The 21,939-nt window shown below is 45.4% G+C and overlaps 2 protein-coding genes across 2 annotated transcripts in view; both read left to right on the forward strand.

Moving 5' to 3' along the window:
* The first annotated feature begins 1,509 nt into the window (after positions 1-1,509).
* The window catches only part of LOC147615579 (Zinc finger C-x8-C-x5-C-x3-H type family protein), a 63,226-nt gene continuing 42,796 nt past the window's right edge, over positions 1,510-21,939 (forward strand). The window contains exons 1-2 of the mRNA XM_086779017.1: positions 1,510-1,989; positions 3,006-3,213. Of these exons, the coding sequence (XP_086635143.1) occupies positions 1,547-1,989; positions 3,006-3,213 (651 nt within the window). The 5' untranslated portion in view covers positions 1,510-1,546. The remainder of the gene's footprint in view (positions 1,990-3,005; positions 3,214-21,939) is intronic.
* Positions 18,363-20,975, forward strand: LOC147615580 (uncharacterized). Its single transcript, XM_086778875.1, has 3 exons — positions 18,363-19,986; positions 20,070-20,391; positions 20,514-20,975. Exons 1-3 carry the CDS (start codon positions 18,500-18,502, stop codon positions 20,973-20,975), a joined length of 2,271 nt encoding a protein of 756 aa, XP_086635001.1. The 5' UTR covers positions 18,363-18,499.

Here is a 21,939-nt window from a genome sequence, read left to right on the forward strand (position 1 = left end):
GAAGAAAAAGTCCCAGGCATCTCTAATCCGGGAAGTCCATGATCCTGGAAAGTGGTCCAACCCAGCTCGGAAGAGGCAGTGGAACCTCCCTCGAATCTCATAGTATACAGGGCATCGACATATGTAATGATCCTCTATCTCGGGCTCTGTGTGACAGAGCTAGCATATATTGTCCTCTGGTGTGGCCACCCTGGGCCCATATCTGGCAATCTCCACTTTCAGCAGCTGGTGGGACGAGGTGCAAATTTGGCTGATCGCACATCTCACCCCAAAAGATAGGTCCATGTAGCGTGCTCAACCCGATAGTGTTGTGTATGATCTCTGAGTCACCTCTTGGAGCTCGTACTCAGCCTGTGACTAACTCATAGACTGCAATGATCCCCCAAAGCATCTCTACTGGCACTCCCATATCCTCACTCCCATATCCTACAGTCTCCTCATTAGTTTGGCCTGTGGGACGGTATCAAAAGCTTTGCGAAAATCCACAAAGCTGCAGTATATCTGATGCCCGCCCGTGAGCTCTCCCCTCCTCAATGATCCCCCGTAGTGTAAAGATATGATCTAGTGTAGAGTGCCCTATCTTGAAGCTTGCCTGCCCCGGTGCTTTGAGTCTCTACTCCTCGGACCATCTACTAAGCTCATGCTCCGAAATCGAACCATAAATCTTGGCCAAGGTGTGACCAATCATGATAGTCCTGTAGTTGTTGGGGTCCAATGGGTCATCTGCTTTTAAGATAGGTACAATAGTATTCGATAACCAGCTGGTGGGGAAGCCCTCACATAAAGCCCTATTAAACATGTGAACCAATAAAGGGGCTGGCGTGTCCCTAGCATGGGAGAAATGCTTGGTGAGGAGTCCATCATGATCCTGTGCTCTCCTAGTGTGCATCCCGTCAATAGCATCTCTTACTATGCTCAGGTGAAAGAAGGAAGAGTGGGGGACGAGGTTCAGGTGGATGGGGGAGAGGTGGCTGCTCGGGGGCATGGTAGAGAGAGGTGACATAGGTGTGCCAGGTGCCGGGTGAAGTAATCGAAGAGAGAGAGAGAGAGAGAGAGAGAGAGAGAGAGAGAGAGAGAGAGGGGGGAGGAATGACATAGAGGAGGGACTAACATTCTTTTCTAGAGGAAGATTTTAGAAGGGGTTTTCAATCAAAACCCTTTTAACAAAAAACCATGCAGAGTTGCAATCATGGCAGTAGCTTAGTTGGTAGAAGAGGACGAGTGTTATCCCATAGGTCCTTGGTTAGATCCTCATTGACTATGATAGATGTGCACCCTTGTACAAATTGCCGGAAGTAGTGTGTGTGAGTTGTCTACACTCGGTGTAAATATTTATTTCCTGTTAATTTCAAGCCTTCATATAAAAAAAGAAACTCTTGGAGTGAAAGAGAGGGCAGGAGGGAAGAAATTATTAAATAATCTCCCCTCGTTCTCTTGATTAATAAATCTCAAATCCCCTCGTTCTCTTGATTCATAAATCTCAAATTTGGTCGCTCAAAATTTCTCTAACCTTCTCTAACCTTCAGATGAAGCGGAAGCTACGGCGATGGCTTCAACTGTGATAAACCCTAGAGATTCTCCGCAGGATAGGCCTGATGAAGATGACGAATCGGGCGGAGCTTTGTCGCGCAAGCATAAGCGGAAGGGCCTGAAAAAGGTGAAGCGCAGGCAGCGGAGGCAGCAGGCCGCGGAGAGGGCGAGGCAGGAAGAGGAGCTCCGCTTGCAGGACCCTGCGAATTACCGCCAGGAGCAGGAGGAGGCAGAAGCCCTTGAAAAGGAGCGGGTAGAGCACGAACTGCAGGAAAGGCTATGGCTCGAAAGAGAGAGAGAAGCACAAGAGGATGCCGACAGGAAGAGAAGGGAAGAAGCAGAAAAAAAAGAGGTAGGAGATGAAGGGGAGGATGATTGGGAGTACGTGGAAGAAGGTCCGGCAGAGATCATCTGGGAAGGAAATGAGATAATTGTTCGCAAACAGAAAGTGAAGGTACCGTGGACAAATTGCTGTATACAAATGATGAACTAAGCAGAGGAACTTGCTTTACTCTCTTTGCTAGAAATCCAGATTCAAATCACTCACCATTTAAAACCACAATCATGCCAATTAAAAGCACCCTGCAGGATTTTTGAGAGAATTGGAAGAGGTCACAAAGACAGATGCCATGGGCATCATTGCCATTCTTTCACAAGCACTTTTTAAAAGACACCTAAACATCTGCATGTAATTGAAGACACCTTAACCATTGTGTGAACTTAGAGATGTAAATGAGAAAGACACATGAAACAAGAAGCACTGGACCCAGAATCTCGTTTTGCTGTGCAATGAATAGCTCAGATCCATCTTGACAAGCAAGATTGGTCCAATTTGGATTCCATAAGGGTGTAGCTTGGAACTATCATAAGGGTGTAGCTTGGAACTATCAACTCCATGTATAATAGGCTACATGCCCATCAACTCCATCATGCATGATTAGACAGAGGGCAATGACATTTCTTTACATATCATCAATACCCCTGCAGTTTCCAGAAATTAAGCAAGCGTTTTAACCTTTAGATAGACTGATTTGCTGGCTTAAATGTCTCCTCTAAAGGTGGACAGCCGCAGACAAGCAAGTTGGTAAGTTGTGCTGGGAGTCTCAGGTTCAATCCCAAATTGCTGCAGCCGCTAGACACCCACGCTTATGGATCTCGTTGTGGACTCGCTGGTCTCAACGGAGAGTCCAGAGTGATATTGTTTTGTGAGAAACAAAGACTCAATGGAAATTTTGAAGTATGACATGTGTAACCAATAAATTGTTTGTCAATGGATTGTTTTTTTTTATATTAAAGTTTTAAAGAGGAGTGTGTGCGTATCTGTTTTCTAAAGCTAAAGTTAAGAAAGGCGGTTTCTACTGAGGTATGGTCACTAGCCTTGCAAAAACCACAGACTCCCTGCCATCCTCCTACTTGAAGTTAGCCTCCTATGATGCCTTTCATGATGAATGTTGGCCTAGCACTGTTGTGTTGAGGAGTTTAACTTGGATCAGAATGTGCACGTTTCAGGATGATCACCCGGTGTCAAATCCTTTGCCCCCACGGAGTCTATACCAGGACCACCATCGTCCGGTTTCGAACCCGTTGCCCCCACAAAGCACTGCCTTTGAAGATCAGAAGAAGCTGGTCCATTCGACAGTCTTGGGCACTATCGAACAGACCCCTAATTTTGGCACGGAACAGGTCAGATTTTTGCATGGCTTCTTGCAGATGAAATCAAATCCTGGTGTTTTTTCCTCTAAAAATTGCTGTTATGAAACAAGATAAGAATCTCCTGCCTCTGTTGCAGATGATGACAAATTTTGATTTTTTTCTTCCAATAATTACTGGAATGAATCAAGAGAAGTATACTGTACATATGTAGAGAGAGTAAAGAAAGAAATATTTTATTATCGTCTACTAAAGGCCCAATGGGTCTATGAGACCAAAAAGTGTTACTGTAACATGCAGCGGAAGTATTCATAATTGAGGATCCTGTCACACAAATGCTCATACCGTCTTCTCTATCTTGAGTTTCGCGAGTTTAGCAATCCACTTTAAGACTTCAAACTTTAAGAGATTTGAGAGAGAGGGAGAGAGATGGACCAAGAGTCGGGCTGAACTCTACATGGCTGTAGAAGCACCAATGATGTCCAATCTCGAGCCTATGCACTCTTCCCAATGGAATGAGAGAAGGCTGCAAATCTGAGGCTGAGATAGGGGCTGTTTGGGACTGTTCTAGGCTATGTATGAATGCTGAAAATGAAAATGAATGCCGAGTTTTACCTTCACCAATTGGCTGTAGCAAAACGATGAAGAGATGAATGCTGAAAACTGGTTGTATGTAGAAAACGCAAGGTTTACTGATGGCTGAATGCTGTAGATTGCTGCGTTTTGCTGATGGAGGGTTGGATGCTAATGCGTTGATGCTCCTATGGCTGTAGGATGAAACGCTTCTCCAAAACGCTGAAGACTGAGGTGAACTATGGGTTGAATACTGAAATGCTGAAGCGCTTGAGGCTGATTGTTGAGATGATATGTTATGAATGAACAAAGCAAGCCTATTTATACTACTCTGAGGGCTGGTTGGTTGGCACTAAATGCTGGCCGACTGGATATTAAATGCTACATGACTGCATATGATGGATAAATGGTGTTAAATGCTGGAAATTGTGAAAAAAATATCAGATAAACACTAATAAATATTCTAAGGCTACCAGATACTATTTCAAGGCTTTTGTAATGATCTATATGCCATGGATGAATGATATGCTATATGCAGAGTGCTTTCTAATGCAAACCCTAAGGTTTTTACTGACTCTACATGTATGAATGCATCTCTTCAAGTGGGTTAAGGGACTTAGACTGACTGACTGTCTAAGGCTGAGAATGACCTATGTAGCTCGTGCCTGACTTATCCTGGACTGAGGATTACAATGGGGTCACGGCGTATGACAAATATCATCCTAAAAGGTACTAATACTGCACAATGTTGCTCTGATGATGATGAGTCAGCTTGTCACCATGCACTGTAGGGCAGAGTATATGTGACATTCCCTCTTGCTTAGCTTGGCGGCGGCAGGTTCATGGCTTCTAAGTAGTCCGCCAACAACTGGGAGTACTCTTGAAAGAACTCCTCGTGTAGCCAAACGGCTTCGTGGGTACCTCGATCTCGGAACTTGGAACCGACGTATGCGTCGACCGGAACCATGCTTCCAACGATGAAGAAGGATCTGCTCAGGCTCGATGACTTCGGTTTTGTCTACCACCTCTGGCTGTTGTTCATCTGAAATATCAAAAACTTTTGGTCCAACATATGGTTTTAGCCAAGAAACATGGAAAACATCATGCATCGTCCAATTGTTAGGCAACTTCAACTTCATGGAGACATTACTTAACTTTTTAACTATTGGGAAAGGTCCAAAACTACGGAATGAAAGCTTGGGACAACGTTTGTTCACTTGTTTCAATCTCTTTTTCATGATGGGCAGATAGACCTTATCCCCTTTCTTGAAGTGGATATCTCGTCTAAACTTACTTGCCTGTCTGTGAACTGAATAATGGCCAAGCTTAAAATTGAGGGCCAAACTGGGTTGAGTACCAAACTCTACGGAATCACATATTGATAACTCAAATTAAGTTGATCCAATAAGGCTAAACCCTCATTTCAAGGCAAAGAGAGGGCTGTCCAAAACCTGCAAAATAATGGACAGAATGTGCATATGGTTCCGGATGTGCAGGGCAACACTTCACATGATAGCAAAGATAAGGTTGTATGTAAAGCTTGGAGACAGCTGAAGGACAAGCCCGCTTTGTTCATGTTTGATAATTGTGCATCTGAAAATTTCATATCCACACAGATGGCAGCTGTTTTGGGTTTTGAAGTGGAGGACATGGGTCTTCAAATTGAAGCAGGGTTTGCCTTTGTTGGTAGAGAAGTGCAGGTCATGCCTATTTTTGGCAAGTTGCGCATACACATTCAAGGTTATGTGGATCATGAGGATTTTCTTGTGGCGCCTTTGAATGGCTGTGATGTATTGCTTGGAAAGCCTTGGCATACACGTATTGATCCGTGCAAGGCTTACAAGACCAACAGGATCACCTTCATGCATAAAGGCCGACAAGATGTAATTGATGCTGGTGAAGAGGGTGATACCATTCCCCTTGTATCTCATGTACAAATTAAGAAAGTAATGAAAAAGAGTGTTTTTGCGTACTTGATTTTTGCACAAGATCATGTTGAGGAAAATAATATACATGTAAACACTCTTAGTAATGATAGGCTGAAATTTTTGCAAGAGCACAATGATTGTTTTGTTGATGAGTTACCAAATGAGTTGCCACCTGTACGACCGGAAGATCATCACATTGATCTTGTGCCGGGTAGCTCACCACCTAATAGGCTAGCCTATCGTGTAAGTGCATTCCAAAAAGAAGAGATCATGAAGCAGGTGAATGAGCTTCTTGAGAAGGGTTTGGTTCAGCCAAGCTCTTCCCCATATTGTTCACCCGTCCTCTGGCTTCAAAAGAAGGATAGATCCTTTCGTATGTGTGTGGATTATAGAGCTTTGAATAAGCTTACCATCAAGAATCGGTTTCCGATTCCACGCATAGATGACATCCTTGACAAGTTGGATGGATCGGCATGCTTTAGCCGAATTGATCTCAAGAGTGGGTATTATCAAGTGCGTGTAGTGCCTGAGGATGTACACAAAACTGCTTTCAGGACAGCATTTGGGCTTTATGAGTATCTTGTTATGCCTTTTGGTCTTACAAATGCCCCGGCAACATTCATTAGAATCATGGATCGTATATCCGTGGGTACAAAAAATTTACAGGTGTCTTTTTTGATGACATCCTAGTCTTCTCGAAGATCGAAGAAGCATAGAGCTCATTTGGCCATTGTTTTGAAGAACTCCGTAAACATTAACTCTTCATAAATGCAAAGAAGAGTGAGTTCTTCTTGTCAGAGATACATTATCTCGGGCATATTGTGTCCAAAGATGGAGTGCGGATGGATCCTGCAAAAATTGATGCAATTCGGTATTGGCCCGAATTGAGTTCCGGGCATGAGATCCGTAGTTTTCTTGGATTATGCTCTTACTACCGCAAGTTCATTCAGCACTTTGCATGGATTGCTTCTCCTTTGCATGATTTGACAAAGAAGAAGGCCGTGTTCAAATGGACTAATGTAGAGAGGGATGCATTCCTCAAATTGAAAGATGCAACTACTTATGGTCCAGTGTTGATCATTCCGGATTTGCAAAAGCCTTTTAGTGTGGAATCTGATGCATCTAGAAATTGCATAGAGCTGTCCTTAATCAAGAGGGACATGCCGTGGCTTATGAGAGCCTTTTAGTGTGGAATCTGATGCATCTAGAAATTGCATAGAGCTGTCCTTAATCAAGAGGGACATGCCGTGGCTTATGAGAGCCGTAGATTGCATGATGCAGAGCTATCTCTTGGCATTTATGAGAAAGAGCTCTTGGTTGTAATTCATGCACTTACTATATGGAAACATTACCTTCTTGGGGTTGATTCACTGTGAAGATAGATCAGCAGAGTTTGAGGTATTTTCTTACCCAAACTAAAATGTCAGAGAAGCATATGAGGATGGTCAATTTCCTCTCTATGTTTCATTTTCAGATCTTGCACACCCCAGGAAAGAAGAATGTAGTGCTATATGTAGCAGCTATCTCCGTTGCCTCTCATGGGGACTTGCTGCCATGCATGATTTGTATCATACGGATGCTGATTTTGCCACTATTTGGGCTGATTTGATGGCTGGTCATTCACATGCCTCATATGTGATCAAAGAGGGTTATCTCATGAAAGATAATTACCTATGTGTGGTGTCTGACATGAGGCAAAAGGTTTTGGATGAGTGCCATGCTCCTCCGTATGCTGGTCATAGAGGCAAAATGCCTACTACGCACATGATTGAGCGGTATTTCTTTTGGCAAGGTATGCGGAAGGACATGTACGTGCATGTATCACCTATCAAAAGGCACCTCACTCCTCTCTCTAGAGATTGGCGCCTCCTTCATGAGGGTTGTTGGGCTGCATTTTCTGCACATTCTCTTTCCCAACTCCATTTCCAAGCTTGCTAAGGTGTTTTTCAAGCTTCCAAGAGTGTTTCCGGATGCTAATCACTCTCCTACACACTCCCAATGACTGAAATTCATCAAAACAGCTCTCTTTATTGCTGTAATTTCTGGTCTTTTTGCTGAAAACCCTAATTTCAGCCCTCATTTCTCAAGTTGAACCATTGGGGAAGCTTTCTAAAGGTTCCCTTCATCCTATTGAAGACTTTTGTCGCAAAGAAATGAGACAAATCGAAGATCTCAACACTCCAAGGACTTCCATTGTCATCGACTCTACTTGCTATTGGTAAGCTTTTATGATTAAATATGGGAGCAAGTAGCACGAGGGAGGAACTGGATTACAAGATCACATACCCTGTGTAGTGTTCTCTTGTCCTACACGTGCTCTCTTGCAGATTGTTGCTACCATGTGTTGGTGGAATAATAGAGAGTAGATGGTAGGGAACATTGGCACTTGAGAGGGTAGTGTGGATTGCAAGTCTATATCGGCAACCACTTGTTTGCAATACTGTATTCATATACATTGGTATGGAAATCTGGTCAGAAATGCCCATGACACTATGTACTTGATTCTCCTAAGATTAATATACTTTATTTGAGGGAGGGGTCGGCCGTTCCGGCACATTGTGTGTCTCTTGTCAATTCAGCAATTTACTTCTTGTATTTGAGCAAGTGTCCATCAAATCTTAGTGTATTTAAGTGTATTGATTAGCATTGTGTTCTACGAAGTTACAATCATCCCAGTCCAGTACCAAACCCCAGCAGCAGCAATTTGCTGCACAGCCAGGGAAAGGTAATGCATCTTCTAAAGATGCTAAGAAGGACAACAGTAATAGCTCCAGTTCAGGGGGTAAGAAAGATAAAGAGTCTAAGTCTAAGAAAATTCCCGATGAAAAGGCTAAAGCAGGCATTACCGGAGGTTATCTTCCTGAGAAGAGCAAAAGAAGTATTAGTCAAAAAACAGATGTTTTTTCTATTACATCATAGGGCATGGTAAGAAGGATTGCCACAAATGGCAAGCGGAACAAGCTCCAGTTGCCACAGCATCCCCAGCTCCTCCAGCCCCGCCTACTACCACCAATGCGGTTAAACTTTTACCTTCTATGCATCCAATGCCATCCGTGGTATTTGATGCTAAGTAGGAGGGTAAGAGCGATGCTGCACAGAAAAGCCTCATTCGAGCTTATGGCTCTGCCAAGGGCGGCCTCATTCCAACGAGATTTCATTCTCTCGCCTCTGTTGGGGTGTGACATGATCTTAGAAATTCAGTGGTTCCGTCAGTACGAGTCTATTCCCGATTGGAGGGAGGACACTTTTACTATCTGTAAAGATTTTTCTAAGCCTATCATGATTCGTGGGGATAGAAGCATTCTTGGTATCCCATTGATTTCACATCTCCAGGCCCGACGAGCTATCAACAAGGGACCAGAAGAAGCACTACTTTATGTTCGTGCTCAAACAGTCTCTAACCATCGGTAGCATCCATCTCATCTTCAGTCTCTCAGTTAGCAGACCTCCTCTCCAGACATTAGGACATTATGCTCAGGGACGATCTCCCGCCCAGTCTCCCACTCTCTCGCCCTGACGACCAACACATTGATTTGATCCCTGTATCAGATCCTCCTAGCAGGTTTCCCTATCGTCTTTCCAAGACTTTAGAGAGCGAGTTAGAAGAAGAGTTATGTGAGCTCCTCCGAGCCAGATTCATTCGGCCTTCTTCCTCACCATTTACTGCACCCATCCTATTTATCCAAAAGAAGGACAAGTTTGCACGCCTTTGTGTAGACTACAGGGCATTAAATAAACTCACCATTAAGAATAAGTTTCCTATGCCAAGGATTGAGTACATTTTGGAGCGTTTAGACGGTGCTAAATTTTTCACTAAGATCGACCTCAAGAGTGGTTACCATTAGGTCCGCATTTTTGAAGCTGACATTCCAAAAACAGCTTTTTGGACAGAGCGTGGTCACTATGAGTTCGTAGTTATGCCTTTTGGACTTACAAATGCACCCGCAACCTTCAATAAAATGATGTCCAGGATTTTCGCAGTCCTCATTGGGAAGTGTGTTTTCATATTCCTTGATGACATACTAGTCTTCTCAGCCACTGCAGACCAGCATGAGAAAGATGTGGAGAAAGTCTTGCAACTTTTGCGAGAGAATAAGCTCTACATCAGCGCCAAAAAGTCTGTCTTCGGCGTTAAGGAAGTTCAATACTTCGGCATTAAGGAAGTTCAATACTTGGGCTATATCATCGGTTCTGATGGTATTAGACTGGACCTCTCAAAGGTTCAACTTTCAAGAAATCTTAGATTGGGACTTCCCTCAGACCGCCCAAGAAATCCGTTTCGTAGGTCTTTGCCAGGCCTATAGTACCCATGTCCATGTCATGTGCACAGTGTATGTGTATCTACCGTGTGCTACATGTACACAAGACTACTTCGAGGTTTGGGGAAGCTTGGAGCTAGGCAGGTTGATTGGCGAGCTGAGTTAGCTTTGTACCACCACGAAGCTACCCTCGCGGGCCTCGAGATTGCTACCGGCCTCGGTTGCATATGAATTGGAGAGAATTAGGGTTAGGTTTCATGTGGGAGACATACACAGAGAAGAAGGGAGAGAGAGAGAGTTGTGGGGATAAGTCAACTCAAGAATATGAGTGTGTGACTTCCCTATCACACATGTATATTTGCACTAGTACACATAGTGCACTTAGTACATTAAAAGTACTAAGTGTACTATGTACTATAACTTATGGGCTAGTACACACTATAAGGGTGGGCATAATGCCTTTACCCCAACAACCTCCCACTTAAAGGCAAAGTGCCCTTAAGTAAAGGAAAAGAAAAATCAGCATGTACATGATAATATACAAGGCCATATCAAGGCTGAAACTGGCCTCATCCAATGCCCATCAAGTGTCTGCAATGAGCAAACTGCTCCAGAGGCAAACTCTTTGTCAACAGATCAGCCGGGTTGTCATCCATATGAATCTTAACAAGCTGAATTTGCTTGTTCTCTATCACCTCTCTGATGAAGTGATACGTCACATCCACATGCTTCGTCTTTGCATGAAAGACAGGGTTCTATGCCAATTGGATGGCACTCTGACTGTCACAATGCAACAATGGAATATCCCCTGTATAACCCAAATCAACCACTAACCGAGATAGCCATAATTGTTAGAAGTCATCTCCTGTCTAGAGTTATACACCAGGGCCTTTGTTGTGGGTGTGCCCGCCCTTATCAGATGTTTTATCATTTTTCCTCACTCCCCGCATTTTTCCCTATTTTTTCCCATTTTTCCGTAGTGTGGATGGATGCAAGATGGTTGGCAGGAGCCCCTGGGGCTGGCCGACCTGTTTTACACAGTCGTGTAGGTGCTTGTGGCTGGCCGACTTGGTTCTTCAGTCGTGGAGGCTATTACTGCTGGCCGACTGCCTTGTGCAGTCGTGGAGGGCCTCTAGCACAGGCCGACTGCATCTATGGGGCATATAAATATGCCCCATGCTCCCCACTACTCTTTGTATCATATTCGGGATCTTCTTGTGTATATCAGAGCAGAGTTACACGCCTACATCTCTCTTTCTCTTGTGCTGTTTTTCTGCCTGCGTTTTTTGCTCGTGTTCCCAGATCTGGTCATCATCTCCGCTGCGTATTCTGACATGGTATCAGAGCCTAGGCTCTAGATAGGTCTTGGGATTTGTGTGAGCAAGAGGGGGACTGTTTTGTGGCTGATTGGTGGACTGTTTTGGATTGTTCGGGAAGAGGAGAAGCAAGAGGAAGGCGGGCTGATTTGCTGGACAGCCACTTGCAGGTTTTAGTTCTTCTTTGTTCCCACCCACCCACCCTTTTCAGAGGACATCCCCGCAATGGCAGATCTGTTTGAGATGGCCGAGAGACATGTGAAGATCCCGACACTCCCCACGTTCCCGGTGGACCGTCAGTTGGACGGGAGCAACTACGGCATATGGAAGGTGATGATGGAATTTGTTATGGAGTCTTACGGCCTCGCTGATTTCGTCGTTGTTGGTGTTCCACGGCCGAAAGTAGAGGAAGGGGAGTTACCGTCGATCCGGAAGGACCGGGAGGCTCAGACACAGATGTGGGATCGTGTCAACGCCAGGATTCGTTCGTTTATTTTCCTCAACTGCACACCACAAGTAATCAATCATGTAAAGCATATGACGCTGGCCAGAGGTATATGGCAGCATTTGGCTTCTCTTTACAACAGGGTATCGCCCATGAAGAGGATTTCCTTGGAAGTACAGATACGGGTTATCAGCCCTGCAAAGTCGTCGACGATGCGGGAGCATATTAACAAGCTACAGGCTCTTCAGCAGGAAGTTCTTCAGGCTGGGAAGGAGATATCGTCAGAAGACATGGCCATAACGTTGCTGTCGCACTTGCCCTCTTCGTACTCAGCATTTTACTCGTCTTTGATTACCAGTGGGCAGGCTCAGCACCATTACGTGGGAGGAGCTTGTGCCCATGGTCCTTGACCAGGAGGAACGATTCACGAACCCTCCTCAGGGTGGAGGCCTTAACTGGCCAACAGTCGAAAGGCCGTAACTCGGGCAAAGGGAAGGCTTCATCGGAGAAGTCTTCTGAGAAGAAGTCCGACGCTGACCGCGAGAAACTGAAGGCAGAGAGGACCTGTAATGATTGTGGCGAGAAAGGCCACTATTGGAGGCAGTGTCCCAAGCGGAAGACCGAGAAGGGTGAAGATTCCTCAGCAGCAATCATGAAGACTCCGGCTTTTGTGCACCTGGAGGTGATGGACACCGATGCTTCATTTTCTTCAGGCAGGGAGGAGATTGGAGGACTCTCCGCAACGGATACTCGGGAGTGGATTCTCGATAGTGGTGCTTCCAGGCACATGACTCCTTCCCGCTCCGGTTTACAGGATTTCTGCAGGTGTTCTGGTCATATTCTTACTGGGGATACGTCCACTATCCCAGTTCACAGTGAGGGTAGGATGGAGATAGTTCCCGATGGCAGAGGAGGGAAGCATTCCTCCCAGGTGTTGTATGTTCCGGCACTTGGTTTTCATTTGTTGTCAGTGCATCAGGTTTGCAAGACTGGCGTACGGGTAGAGTTTGATGAGCATTTTGTTGCTCTCCGGGACAAAGCAACAGGCCAAGTGGTTTGGGAAGGCGGAGTGGAGAATGGAGTTTACAGGCTTTCAGCACTCTCTCTCCCAGGTCCTCGGGATTGTGATGAGTGGCAGTCTGGTAATGGCCACTCAAGTGTGGATACGCTGCAGGTACAGGCTTTCCGGGACCAGATGGTGGATAGCTTGCCAGTAGATGGCAGCAGTTGGCAGGAACTTTCCAGTACTGATGTTGGTAGTTCTTGTGTTCGTGAGTCAGAGGAAGCTGAACAGGTCACTTATGCTCTGAGATCTTGTAGTGTTCGGGACATAGAACTTCCAGTAGTTGAGGATGTTCTTTCCACGGGGACCTTTCGGAAAGCCAAGCAGGTGGCAGGTGCTTACTTGCAGAAGGAGGTGGTTTCTCCAGGTTTTGTGGTTCCGGAGTCAGAGGAGGTGGTTGACAGGTTTCATCAGGTTTCCAGGACTTGTTTGTGCACCGTAACAGGTGTTGATCCTTGTGAGCAGTGTGATGTCTCTGTGACTCAGAAGCTGTATGGTTCATTGATCTGGTTGATGGACACCAGATTGGACGGGAGCTTCCTGATGAGGCGGTTGAGCTCATGGTTGCAGATGTCTCTTTGGCAGGCAGGATTGCGTTTCCTGTGGTTTTTGCGACATGCGAAGGATCATGGACTCTTGTACACAGGAGGGGGATTGTTGGATGGAGTCCGACTCCACGGTTGGAGTGACTCGGTTTGGGGAGGAGATCCGGACACGAGGGGATCTACTTCAGGCCCAGGAGCAGTTTACGGAGCAGGAGGAGGTTACATTGCAGGTTTGGGCTTCCACTGGAGGAACCCATGGTCATCCAGAGGCACTTTGTTCGTGAACAGATCGTTACTGATGACATCTTGCTAGAGTTCTGTTCGACGGAGGACAGTACGGTGGACCTCTTCACGAAGTCGCTCTCTCAGGATTTGCTCAGGCGGCACCCCAGCTCCCAGTGGTTGGTTACACAGCCAGGAGTTGAGAGGGGGTGTTAGAAGTCATCTCCTGTCTAGAGTTATACACCAGGGCCTTTGCTGTGGGTGTGCCCGCCCTTATCAGGTGTTTTATCATTTTTCCTCACTCCTCGCATTTTTCCCCTATTTTTTTCCATTTTTCCGTAGTGTGGATGGATGCCAGATGGTTGGCAGGAGCCCATGGGGCTGGCCGACTGCACCCCATGGCTGGCCGACTTGTTTTACACAGTCGTGTAGGTGCTGGTGGCTGGCCGACTTGGTTCTTCAGTCGTGGAGGCTATTATTGCTGGCCGACTGCCTTGTGCAGTCGTGGAGGGCCTCTAGCACAGGCCGACTGCATCTATGGGGCATATAAATATGCCCCATGCTCCCCACTACTCTTTGTATCATATTCGGGATCTTCTTGTGTATATCAGAGCAGAGTTACACGCCTACATCTCTCTTTCTCTTGTGCTGTTTTTCTGCCTGCGTTTTTTGCTCTTGTGTTCCCAGATCTGGTCATCATCTCCGCTGCGTATTCTGACAATAATGCCTTCTTGCAAGCCTCTGTGGCTGCAATATACTTGGCCTCTGTAGTAGATAAGGCAGTGCACTTCTGCATCCTGGATATCCATGACACAACACCTCCTGTGAATGTAAACACATAACCGGTAGTAGACTTCCGGTTATCTGGATGACCGGCATAATCGGAATCCGTGTAACCATGCACTAATGCATCCTGTTTGCCAAAACAAATGCACATATCCTGTGTGCCCTTCAGGTATCTCATGACACCTTTCACTGCTTCCCAATGCTTCTTGCCAGGTTTGGCCATGTATCTAGAAACCACTTCCACTGCAAATGCAATGTCCGGCCTAGTAGCAACCATGGCATACATGAGACTGCCACAAGCTGAAGCATACGGAATCTTGGCCATATCAGCCCTGTCACTATCCGACTGTGGGCTGTCCATAGCACTGAGTTTCACATATGGAGGCAAAGGAGTACTAGTCTTCTTCCCCCCGTCCATATTGAACCTCTGCAAAACTTTGCCAATGTATTCCTTCTGAGACAAATACAACACATGCTGATTTCTGTCCCGAAGTATCCGCATACCTAAAATGTGATTTGCATCACCCAAATCCTTCATATCAAAGGTTTGATGCAGCCTCTTCTTCAAGGCATCCATCTCTTTACGAGATTTCCCGGCAATCAACATATCATCAACATACAAGATGAGGATCAATAGACTGCCATCCAAAGCTTTCTTGGTGTATAAGCAGTGATCTATGTCACTTCTCCTGAAATCCTGGGATTTCATGAATGTATCAAATTTATGATACCATTCCCTTGGTGCCTGTTTGAGCCCATAAAGACTCTTTTTCAGCTTGCATACAAGCTTCTCCTTTCCATTCACTGCATAACCCTCTGGTTGTTGCATATATATCTCCTCATGGAGATCACCGTGAAGAAAAGCAGTCTTCACATCCATCTGAATCAAATCCAGATCATCATGAGCAACCAAAGCTAATACAGCTCTAAGTGTGGTCATTTTGACCACTGGAGAGAAGATCTCATCAAAGTCCACACCATACTCCTGCTTGAAGCCCTTAGGCACCTACCTTGCTTTGTATCTTGGCTTTGCATCAGGTGCAACTTTGAGCCTGTAAACCCACTTGCATGGCAAAACCTTCTTGCCTGCAGGCAAATGCACCAACTTCCATGTACCATTTTTGTGCAGAGAATCCATCTCTGACTTCATAGCACGCTCCCAAAGAGCCTTGTCTACCCTCTGTAAAGCCTCCTTATAACATGAGGGCTCCCCACAGTCAGTGAGCATCAAGTAGTCAACCCGTGGAACAAACCTGTCAGGGGCTCTGGAGGGTCTTGTGGACCTCTGTACCCAATGACCATCATTCGCAGGTTGCTGTCCAGCCTGCATATCACCTATTGGTGGCTCCTGTTCCATGCCATAAGGTTGAAATATCATGCCCGGTATCTCCTCTAACTGTGGGATACCCATAGGGATATCTTCTGCCATCTCTGGCTGTCCATTTGGACCATTTTCAGCACCATTTAAGGGCTGGTTTTGCTGCTGTAATGGCTGATTTACAGCCCTTGGTTGTTGTCCATGATGTCCATCATCATCAAAGATGACTCTGCCATGCTCCTGTTGCCTTGCAGGCTCCTTATACATGCATGTTTCATCAAAAATGACATCATTGTTGCGTATAATCTTTTTATTCACTGGATCCCAAAGTCTATATCCCATTTCACCTCTGTCACCATATCCTAGGAATACGCATTTGTGAGACTTACGATCAAGTTTGGTGCGCATTTCCCTGCGTATGTGCACGTACGCAACGCAACCAAACACTCTCAAGTGCTTGTATGACGGAGGCTTCCCTGTCTATACTTCCTCTGGCACTTTCCCACCAAGCCTCGTGTTAGGTGACCTGTTTATAAGATGAACGGCTGTCATAACAGCTTCAGCCCAAAAACCATGAGGTAACGCAGCATGTGACAACATAGAACGGACCTTCTCCTGAATGGTCCTGTTCATCCTCTCTGCTGTCCCGTTTTGTGGAGGATCATAAGGAGTAGAGAGCTCCCTCTTGATGCCTTTAGCATCACAAAAGTCCTAAAACTGTTTGGACATATACTCTCCACCATTGTTGGAACGCAAAGCCTTCAGTGTTTTGCCAGTTTGATTCTCAACAAGAGCAACAAACTTCTGAAACACTGAGAATGTATCACTCTTCAAACGAAGAGGATAAACCCACACCTTGCGTGTGGCATCGTCAATAAAAGACACAAAATATTTTGCTCCTCCCAAAGAAAGCTGAGGCATCTCACATACATCTGTATGCACAAACTCTAACTGAGCATCTTTTTGTCCAAGAGCTTTCTTGTGGGGGCACTGGAGTTGCCTGCCATATATACAATGCTCACAAAACTGAAAACTTGAAAACTTTAGAGAAGGCAAGTAACCAAAACGAGACAATTGCTCCATTCCTTTGACACTCATGTGTCCCAACCGGCTATGCCACAGAGATTTCCGGCAGCTCGGTTGCATTTACATTAGCATGGTGACAAACATCTGCATGCATGAAGTAAAGAGTGTCCACCTTAGAGCCTCTGGCAACAACCAGTGAGCCCTTTCTAATCTTCCACTTTCCACGACCAAATGTGGTAACATAATCAGCATCATCAAGCTGTCCAGTAGAAAGCAGGTTCTTCTTGATCTCAGGCACATGCCTGACATCATGGAGCATAAGCTGTGAGCCATCTGAAAACACAAGCCTCACATCACCTCTGCCAAGAATCTTGCATGCATGGTTGTCACCCAAATAAACTACTCCTTCATTGCCAGCAGTATACCTGACAAACAAGTCTCTGCAACCTGTGACATGAAAGGAGGCACCTGAATCAATGATCCATGAGTGCATACCATGACCATCTCCTGCAAGAAGTGAATGGGCATCAAGTGAAGACGTGAATAGGACCTCATCCTCACTGTCACCTGCATGTGACACATTGACTTCTTCAATCTTGACTCCACTTTTGCCCTTTGGCTTTGCTTCTTTGGCTTCATCTTTGTCTTTGTCTTTGCCTTTTCCCTTTTCCTTTTGATCATTTTTCCATTTGTAGCATTGCTTTTTGAAGTGTCCCTTCTTGCCACAATAATGGCATTCCAAGTCCTTTTTGGAGCGGGACTTGCTGCTTCCCCGTTCTTGGCTTTTACCCCTTTGCTGGGATCTCCCACGTGCATTCATTGCATTGGACTTTCCAACAGAGTTGTTTTTCCTGTTCATCTCCTCTTGAAGAAGAGCACCCTCAACATCTGCATATGACAGCATAGCATTTGAATTGCTAGTGGCTGTCTTGAATGTGTCCCAACTCTCTGGCAAAGTGCATAAGAGAAAAGTGGCTTTGAACTCATCGTCCATTGCCAACTTTTGATTAATGACCTGGCTGACAATACCATTAAACTCATTTAGATGGGCTGTCATAGACGCCCCTTCCTTCATCTGAAGACCTATGAGTTTCTTCAACCAATACACTTTGCTTGAGGCACTTTGCTGGGCATACAAGTCGTGTAATCTTTGCCACATTCCCCAAGCTGTCTTCTCGTCACGAATGCTGAAAAGTAAAGTGTCTGACACAGACAACATGATGGTAGATCTTGCTAGCTCATCCATATCTTCCCATTCTTCAGCAGTAAGAGAAGGGGGCTTTACACCCCTTTCTTTGATGGGCTTGTGCTGCTTCTTCTAGAGCAACACATTATAGCACTGGGTTTGCCAAATATCATAGTTATGTGAGCCTTCAAGCTTCTTGATGTGAAGCAATGAAGAGCTCTCACCTGTGGTTGCCATAGCAATATGCAACCTGTCAATGCCTGACTCCTTGCAAAATGTGCAAACACTGCACCAAAAGCACACCAGTGTTGCATAGAAACGCGTTTCATACACTTTTGAAACGTACGAAACGTTTCTAAACGTTTCGTACAGTATGAAACGCGTTTCATAAAACATGCAGTTTTTAAAAACCTTAAAAAACGTTTCTTTCCTGGATTCGTACGGCGCATATTATCACGCTTCCCAGTGGCCGCTGCATGCGAGTTCGCCGATTTGCGTGCCATCCTTCCATCGCATCTGTCGACCCCCAGCTCCTTGGTGTCCTTGGGCCTTGTGGAGGTCTTCCAAAGGGGTAAAGTCCTGTTTTGCTTTAAGTTGGTTTTCTCTGCACAACTCACAAAACAGCACACTTTTTTCTCTTCCATCAATATTTATGGCATATCTTCCACGGTGTCGCACTTGCAGGGCCAACAATCTGCATTTATCCTCGTCTTGTAGGATGCCTCGAACAGGTGATTCTCTTTGGAACAATGTCACCTTCGAGTCTAGATATGGTGGCTCAGGCTCCGGAAAGTGGAAATGCAACTTTTGTGCTGATAAGCACCATGGCAGTGTCACCAGGTTGAAGGCACATTTCTCACAAACAAAGGGTTTCGGCATTGGGCCATGTAAGCATGTGCCACAAGAAATCTATGATAGCCTCAAGGCTTGGAAGGCCATGCAGCTAGGTATCCCCCTTGAGGATATCCCCAATCTGGGAGAGCCTGAAGCACGTCAAAGTGTCTCCAAGAGGACTCGCAGTATCAGAGAGGAAGATACCAGTGGTGAGGTTGCAGGTGGTGTTGCAGGTGGTTCTAGCTCGGCACCTCGAGCCAAAAGAACTAGTCTTCCAGTGTTCAAGAAAGGACATGTACAGGCAGGGATGCAAAAGGCTGCCATGAAAGAGGCAACGAGGGAGTTGATGAAGTTGTTTATTCAATGTGGATTATCCTTCCACATTGTCAGGACTCCTCGATGGAAGAAGGCAATGAGAGCTATCTCCCGCATTGGGTGTGAGTGGGATGGCCCCTCCTACGAGACATTGCGCACTACTGAGCTTCGCAAGGAGCAATTGGCTGTGGAGATGGAGATGGAGCCTCTCAAGGCCACTTGGGCAAAGTATGGTTGTACTTTGCTTTGTGATGGATGGACAGATGCGCGGAAGAGAAATGTGTACAACATTCTTGTGTCCTCCTGCAAAGGCACAATGTTCATTCGTGCCATAGATGCATCGGTGCCAGGGATAGTGGTTACAGGGGAGTTCATTATGTCCCACATGCGCCAGGCAATCAATGAAATTGGGCTTGATAACATTGTGCAGGTGATCACGGACAATGGGTCCAATTGTGTATCCATGGGCAGGATGTTAGAGGAGGAGTTCCCCAAGATTGTGTGGACACCTTGTGCAGCACACAGCCTTGACTTGATGATTGAGGATGTGGGAAAGCTTGATTGGGTGAGCCATGTATTTTCAGCTGCATCTACCATGGTGAACTTTGTCACAAAGAGGCCAAAGGTTTTGAGCATGTACAGGGCCAATAGTGATCTTGAGCTTCTAAAGCCCTCTAAAACTCGGTTTGCATATATGTTTATTGTGGTGGAGAGACTAGTGAGAGTGCGACATGGCTTATTACGCACTGTTGTGTGTCGTGAATGGACAGCATGGGAGGACAAGGATGAGCCCAAGTCTATAGCATTCTCTCGTATGGTCATGAGAGATACTTGGTGGCAGGATGCAGAGGGACTTGTGAAGGCACTTCAGCCCATGTATAGTGTCCTTCGGCTCACAGACATGGAGGGAAGTACCATTGGGCTGCTTTATGAGTTCATGGACAGAATTGGTGAAGCTCTCAATGATTTCACTACCTTGTCGCGTGACAGGTGCTCACCCTTGGGCTTTAACTTTAGTCTTTGAGTTATTTTATAAATCTTGATCTCTTATGTGTGTCACATGTTACATGCAGAGTTCAAGATATTAAGGAGATCTGGAATCAGCGTTGGGATTGGTTTCATAGGCCAATCCATGCTGTTGCTCACATTTTGCATCCCCTTTGGAGGAATGAGGAGCAATACCTCAATGAGGAGCTAGAGTCAGGATGGATCGAGTACATTACCAAGTTGGTGGGAGTGGGAGGTGATATACAGCTGATGAGAAAGCTTGAGGATGAGCTTCTCATTTACCGCAACGGTAGCCATATGTTTGGGCGAGCTACTGCATTGCTCAGGGAGACACAGTTGGAGCCCGTGTCTTGGTGGGAGAAATACGGTATTGGGACACCCAACTTGGTAAGGTTTCTTGATTCTTGAATCTTGTATCTTTGTCTCGTGAGTCCTATTCTTTCAAAATCTACATTCAAATGCTACTGTCTTTTTGACTCTAACTTAACATTCTTTTTTGTGCAATGTAGAGACGGATTGCACTGAGAGTTCTCTCCCAGGATTGCAGTTCAGGGCCTTGTGAGAGAAACTGGAGTACATGGGCTCTTTTTCACACGAAAAAGAGAAATAGACTGTCCTCAGCACAATTGGAGAGGCTTGTCTTTTGTCATTGCAATCTCCGATTGCTAGAACAAAAGGGTCATCCCATTGAGCCTCGCCAAGTGAATCCAGACAAGATTGATATCATGAAGTGCAAGGAGATTCCCGACATTCCTCAGGAGGAGAGAGACATCTATTCTATGCTCTATGAGGAGATCATGGCTCCGGCTCGCACTACACGATCTTTTCGAGAGGCTAGTACTAGTGGTGCACCTGCACCTCTAGAGGATGAGGCCTTTGAGGACTCGGCTACCGGCAGTGACCTTGAGAGTGAGGCTGCAGAGGCAGAAGATGCAGATGAGGATGAGCATGAGGATGCAGATGGTAGCTAGCAGCTGCCAGTATCATTTTATTTGGACATGTTATTTAGTTTGAACTTTGGACATGTTATTTATTTTGATCTTGGATTTAGAGTCATGAATCATCACCCACGTGGTGATGCTTTTTGATTTTTGTTTAGTCATCAGTGATTACCCACGTGATTTGTGATATCATCATATCTTACATGTATTCTGTTTTTATTGAAATGAATTCAATGTGGTCTCTTAAAAGTTCTGTCAATATTTTTTTCTTTTGTATATTTCAAGTAAAAAATATACATGTTTTTTCTGTTTTGTATGAAACCTTTTTTTACCCGTTTCTTACCTTTTATGAAACGTTTCAAAACGTATGAAACCCGTTTCATACCTGCCGTTTCTGAAACGCCTGGCAACTATGAAGCACACAAAGTGCTCACAGTTGTTCTCCCAAAGTTTATCTCCCACTGCGGAAGCACAAATGCAACTCTACTCCCACAGTCCACTGTATGTGATGAAATCACCAAAATCTGGTTGCTGCAGATTTAGGACAGCACCTTAAATGTGCTCTGTTCCCCTTCCAAAGTACTGTACAACAGTACCAAGTGCTCACCAATGATGTACCAAATCTGTACCGGCAAGTACAGCAGCTGAAAATGAACCTTTTCTTCACTCAAATCAATGTACAGCCATGCCAAAACTTGCACAAAGTTGTACCAAATCTGTACCAGCAAGTACAGTAGCAATAAATGCTCTCCTAGCTGTCCAAATGAGTGAAAATCAGACTTTTACAGTCCCGACCACTGCATACAACAGTCCCGAACAGAAATTGGGCAAAAGCCCCTTGACTGCAAGCTGATTTCTAAGGATTCAAGGCATAAAAGTCTTGCCTGCTGCTTTGCCAAGCTCAACAAGCATAAAATCTTGAAAAGCCCCTTGATTTAAGATCAATTTCTGATCATACGTGGTACATTAACGCACATGAAGGCATCCAGAGTCT

Source organism: Cibotium barometz, chromosome 40 (genome assembly GCF_041138505.1).
Source record: "Cibotium barometz isolate CiBa-2024 chromosome 40, ASM4113850v1, whole genome shotgun sequence".
Lineage (NCBI taxonomy): Eukaryota > Viridiplantae > Streptophyta > Polypodiopsida > Cyatheales > Cibotiaceae > Cibotium > Cibotium barometz.

What these genes read in the sequence shown, in the direction of transcription:
- LOC147615580 (XM_086778875.1), top strand. Translation starts at nt 18,500, where the DNA reads ATGGCATATCTTCCACGGTGTCGCACTTGCAGGGCCAACAATCTGCAT. An exon ending in ACTACCTTGTCGCGTGACAG is followed by an intron (nt 19,987 to 20,069) that starts GTGCTCACCCTT and finishes TGTTACATGCAG; the next exon opens with AGTTCAAGATATTAAGGAGA. An exon ending in GTATTGGGACACCCAACTTG is followed by an intron (nt 20,392 to 20,513) that starts GTAAGGTTTCTT and finishes TGTGCAATGTAG; the next exon opens with AGACGGATTGCACTGAGAGT.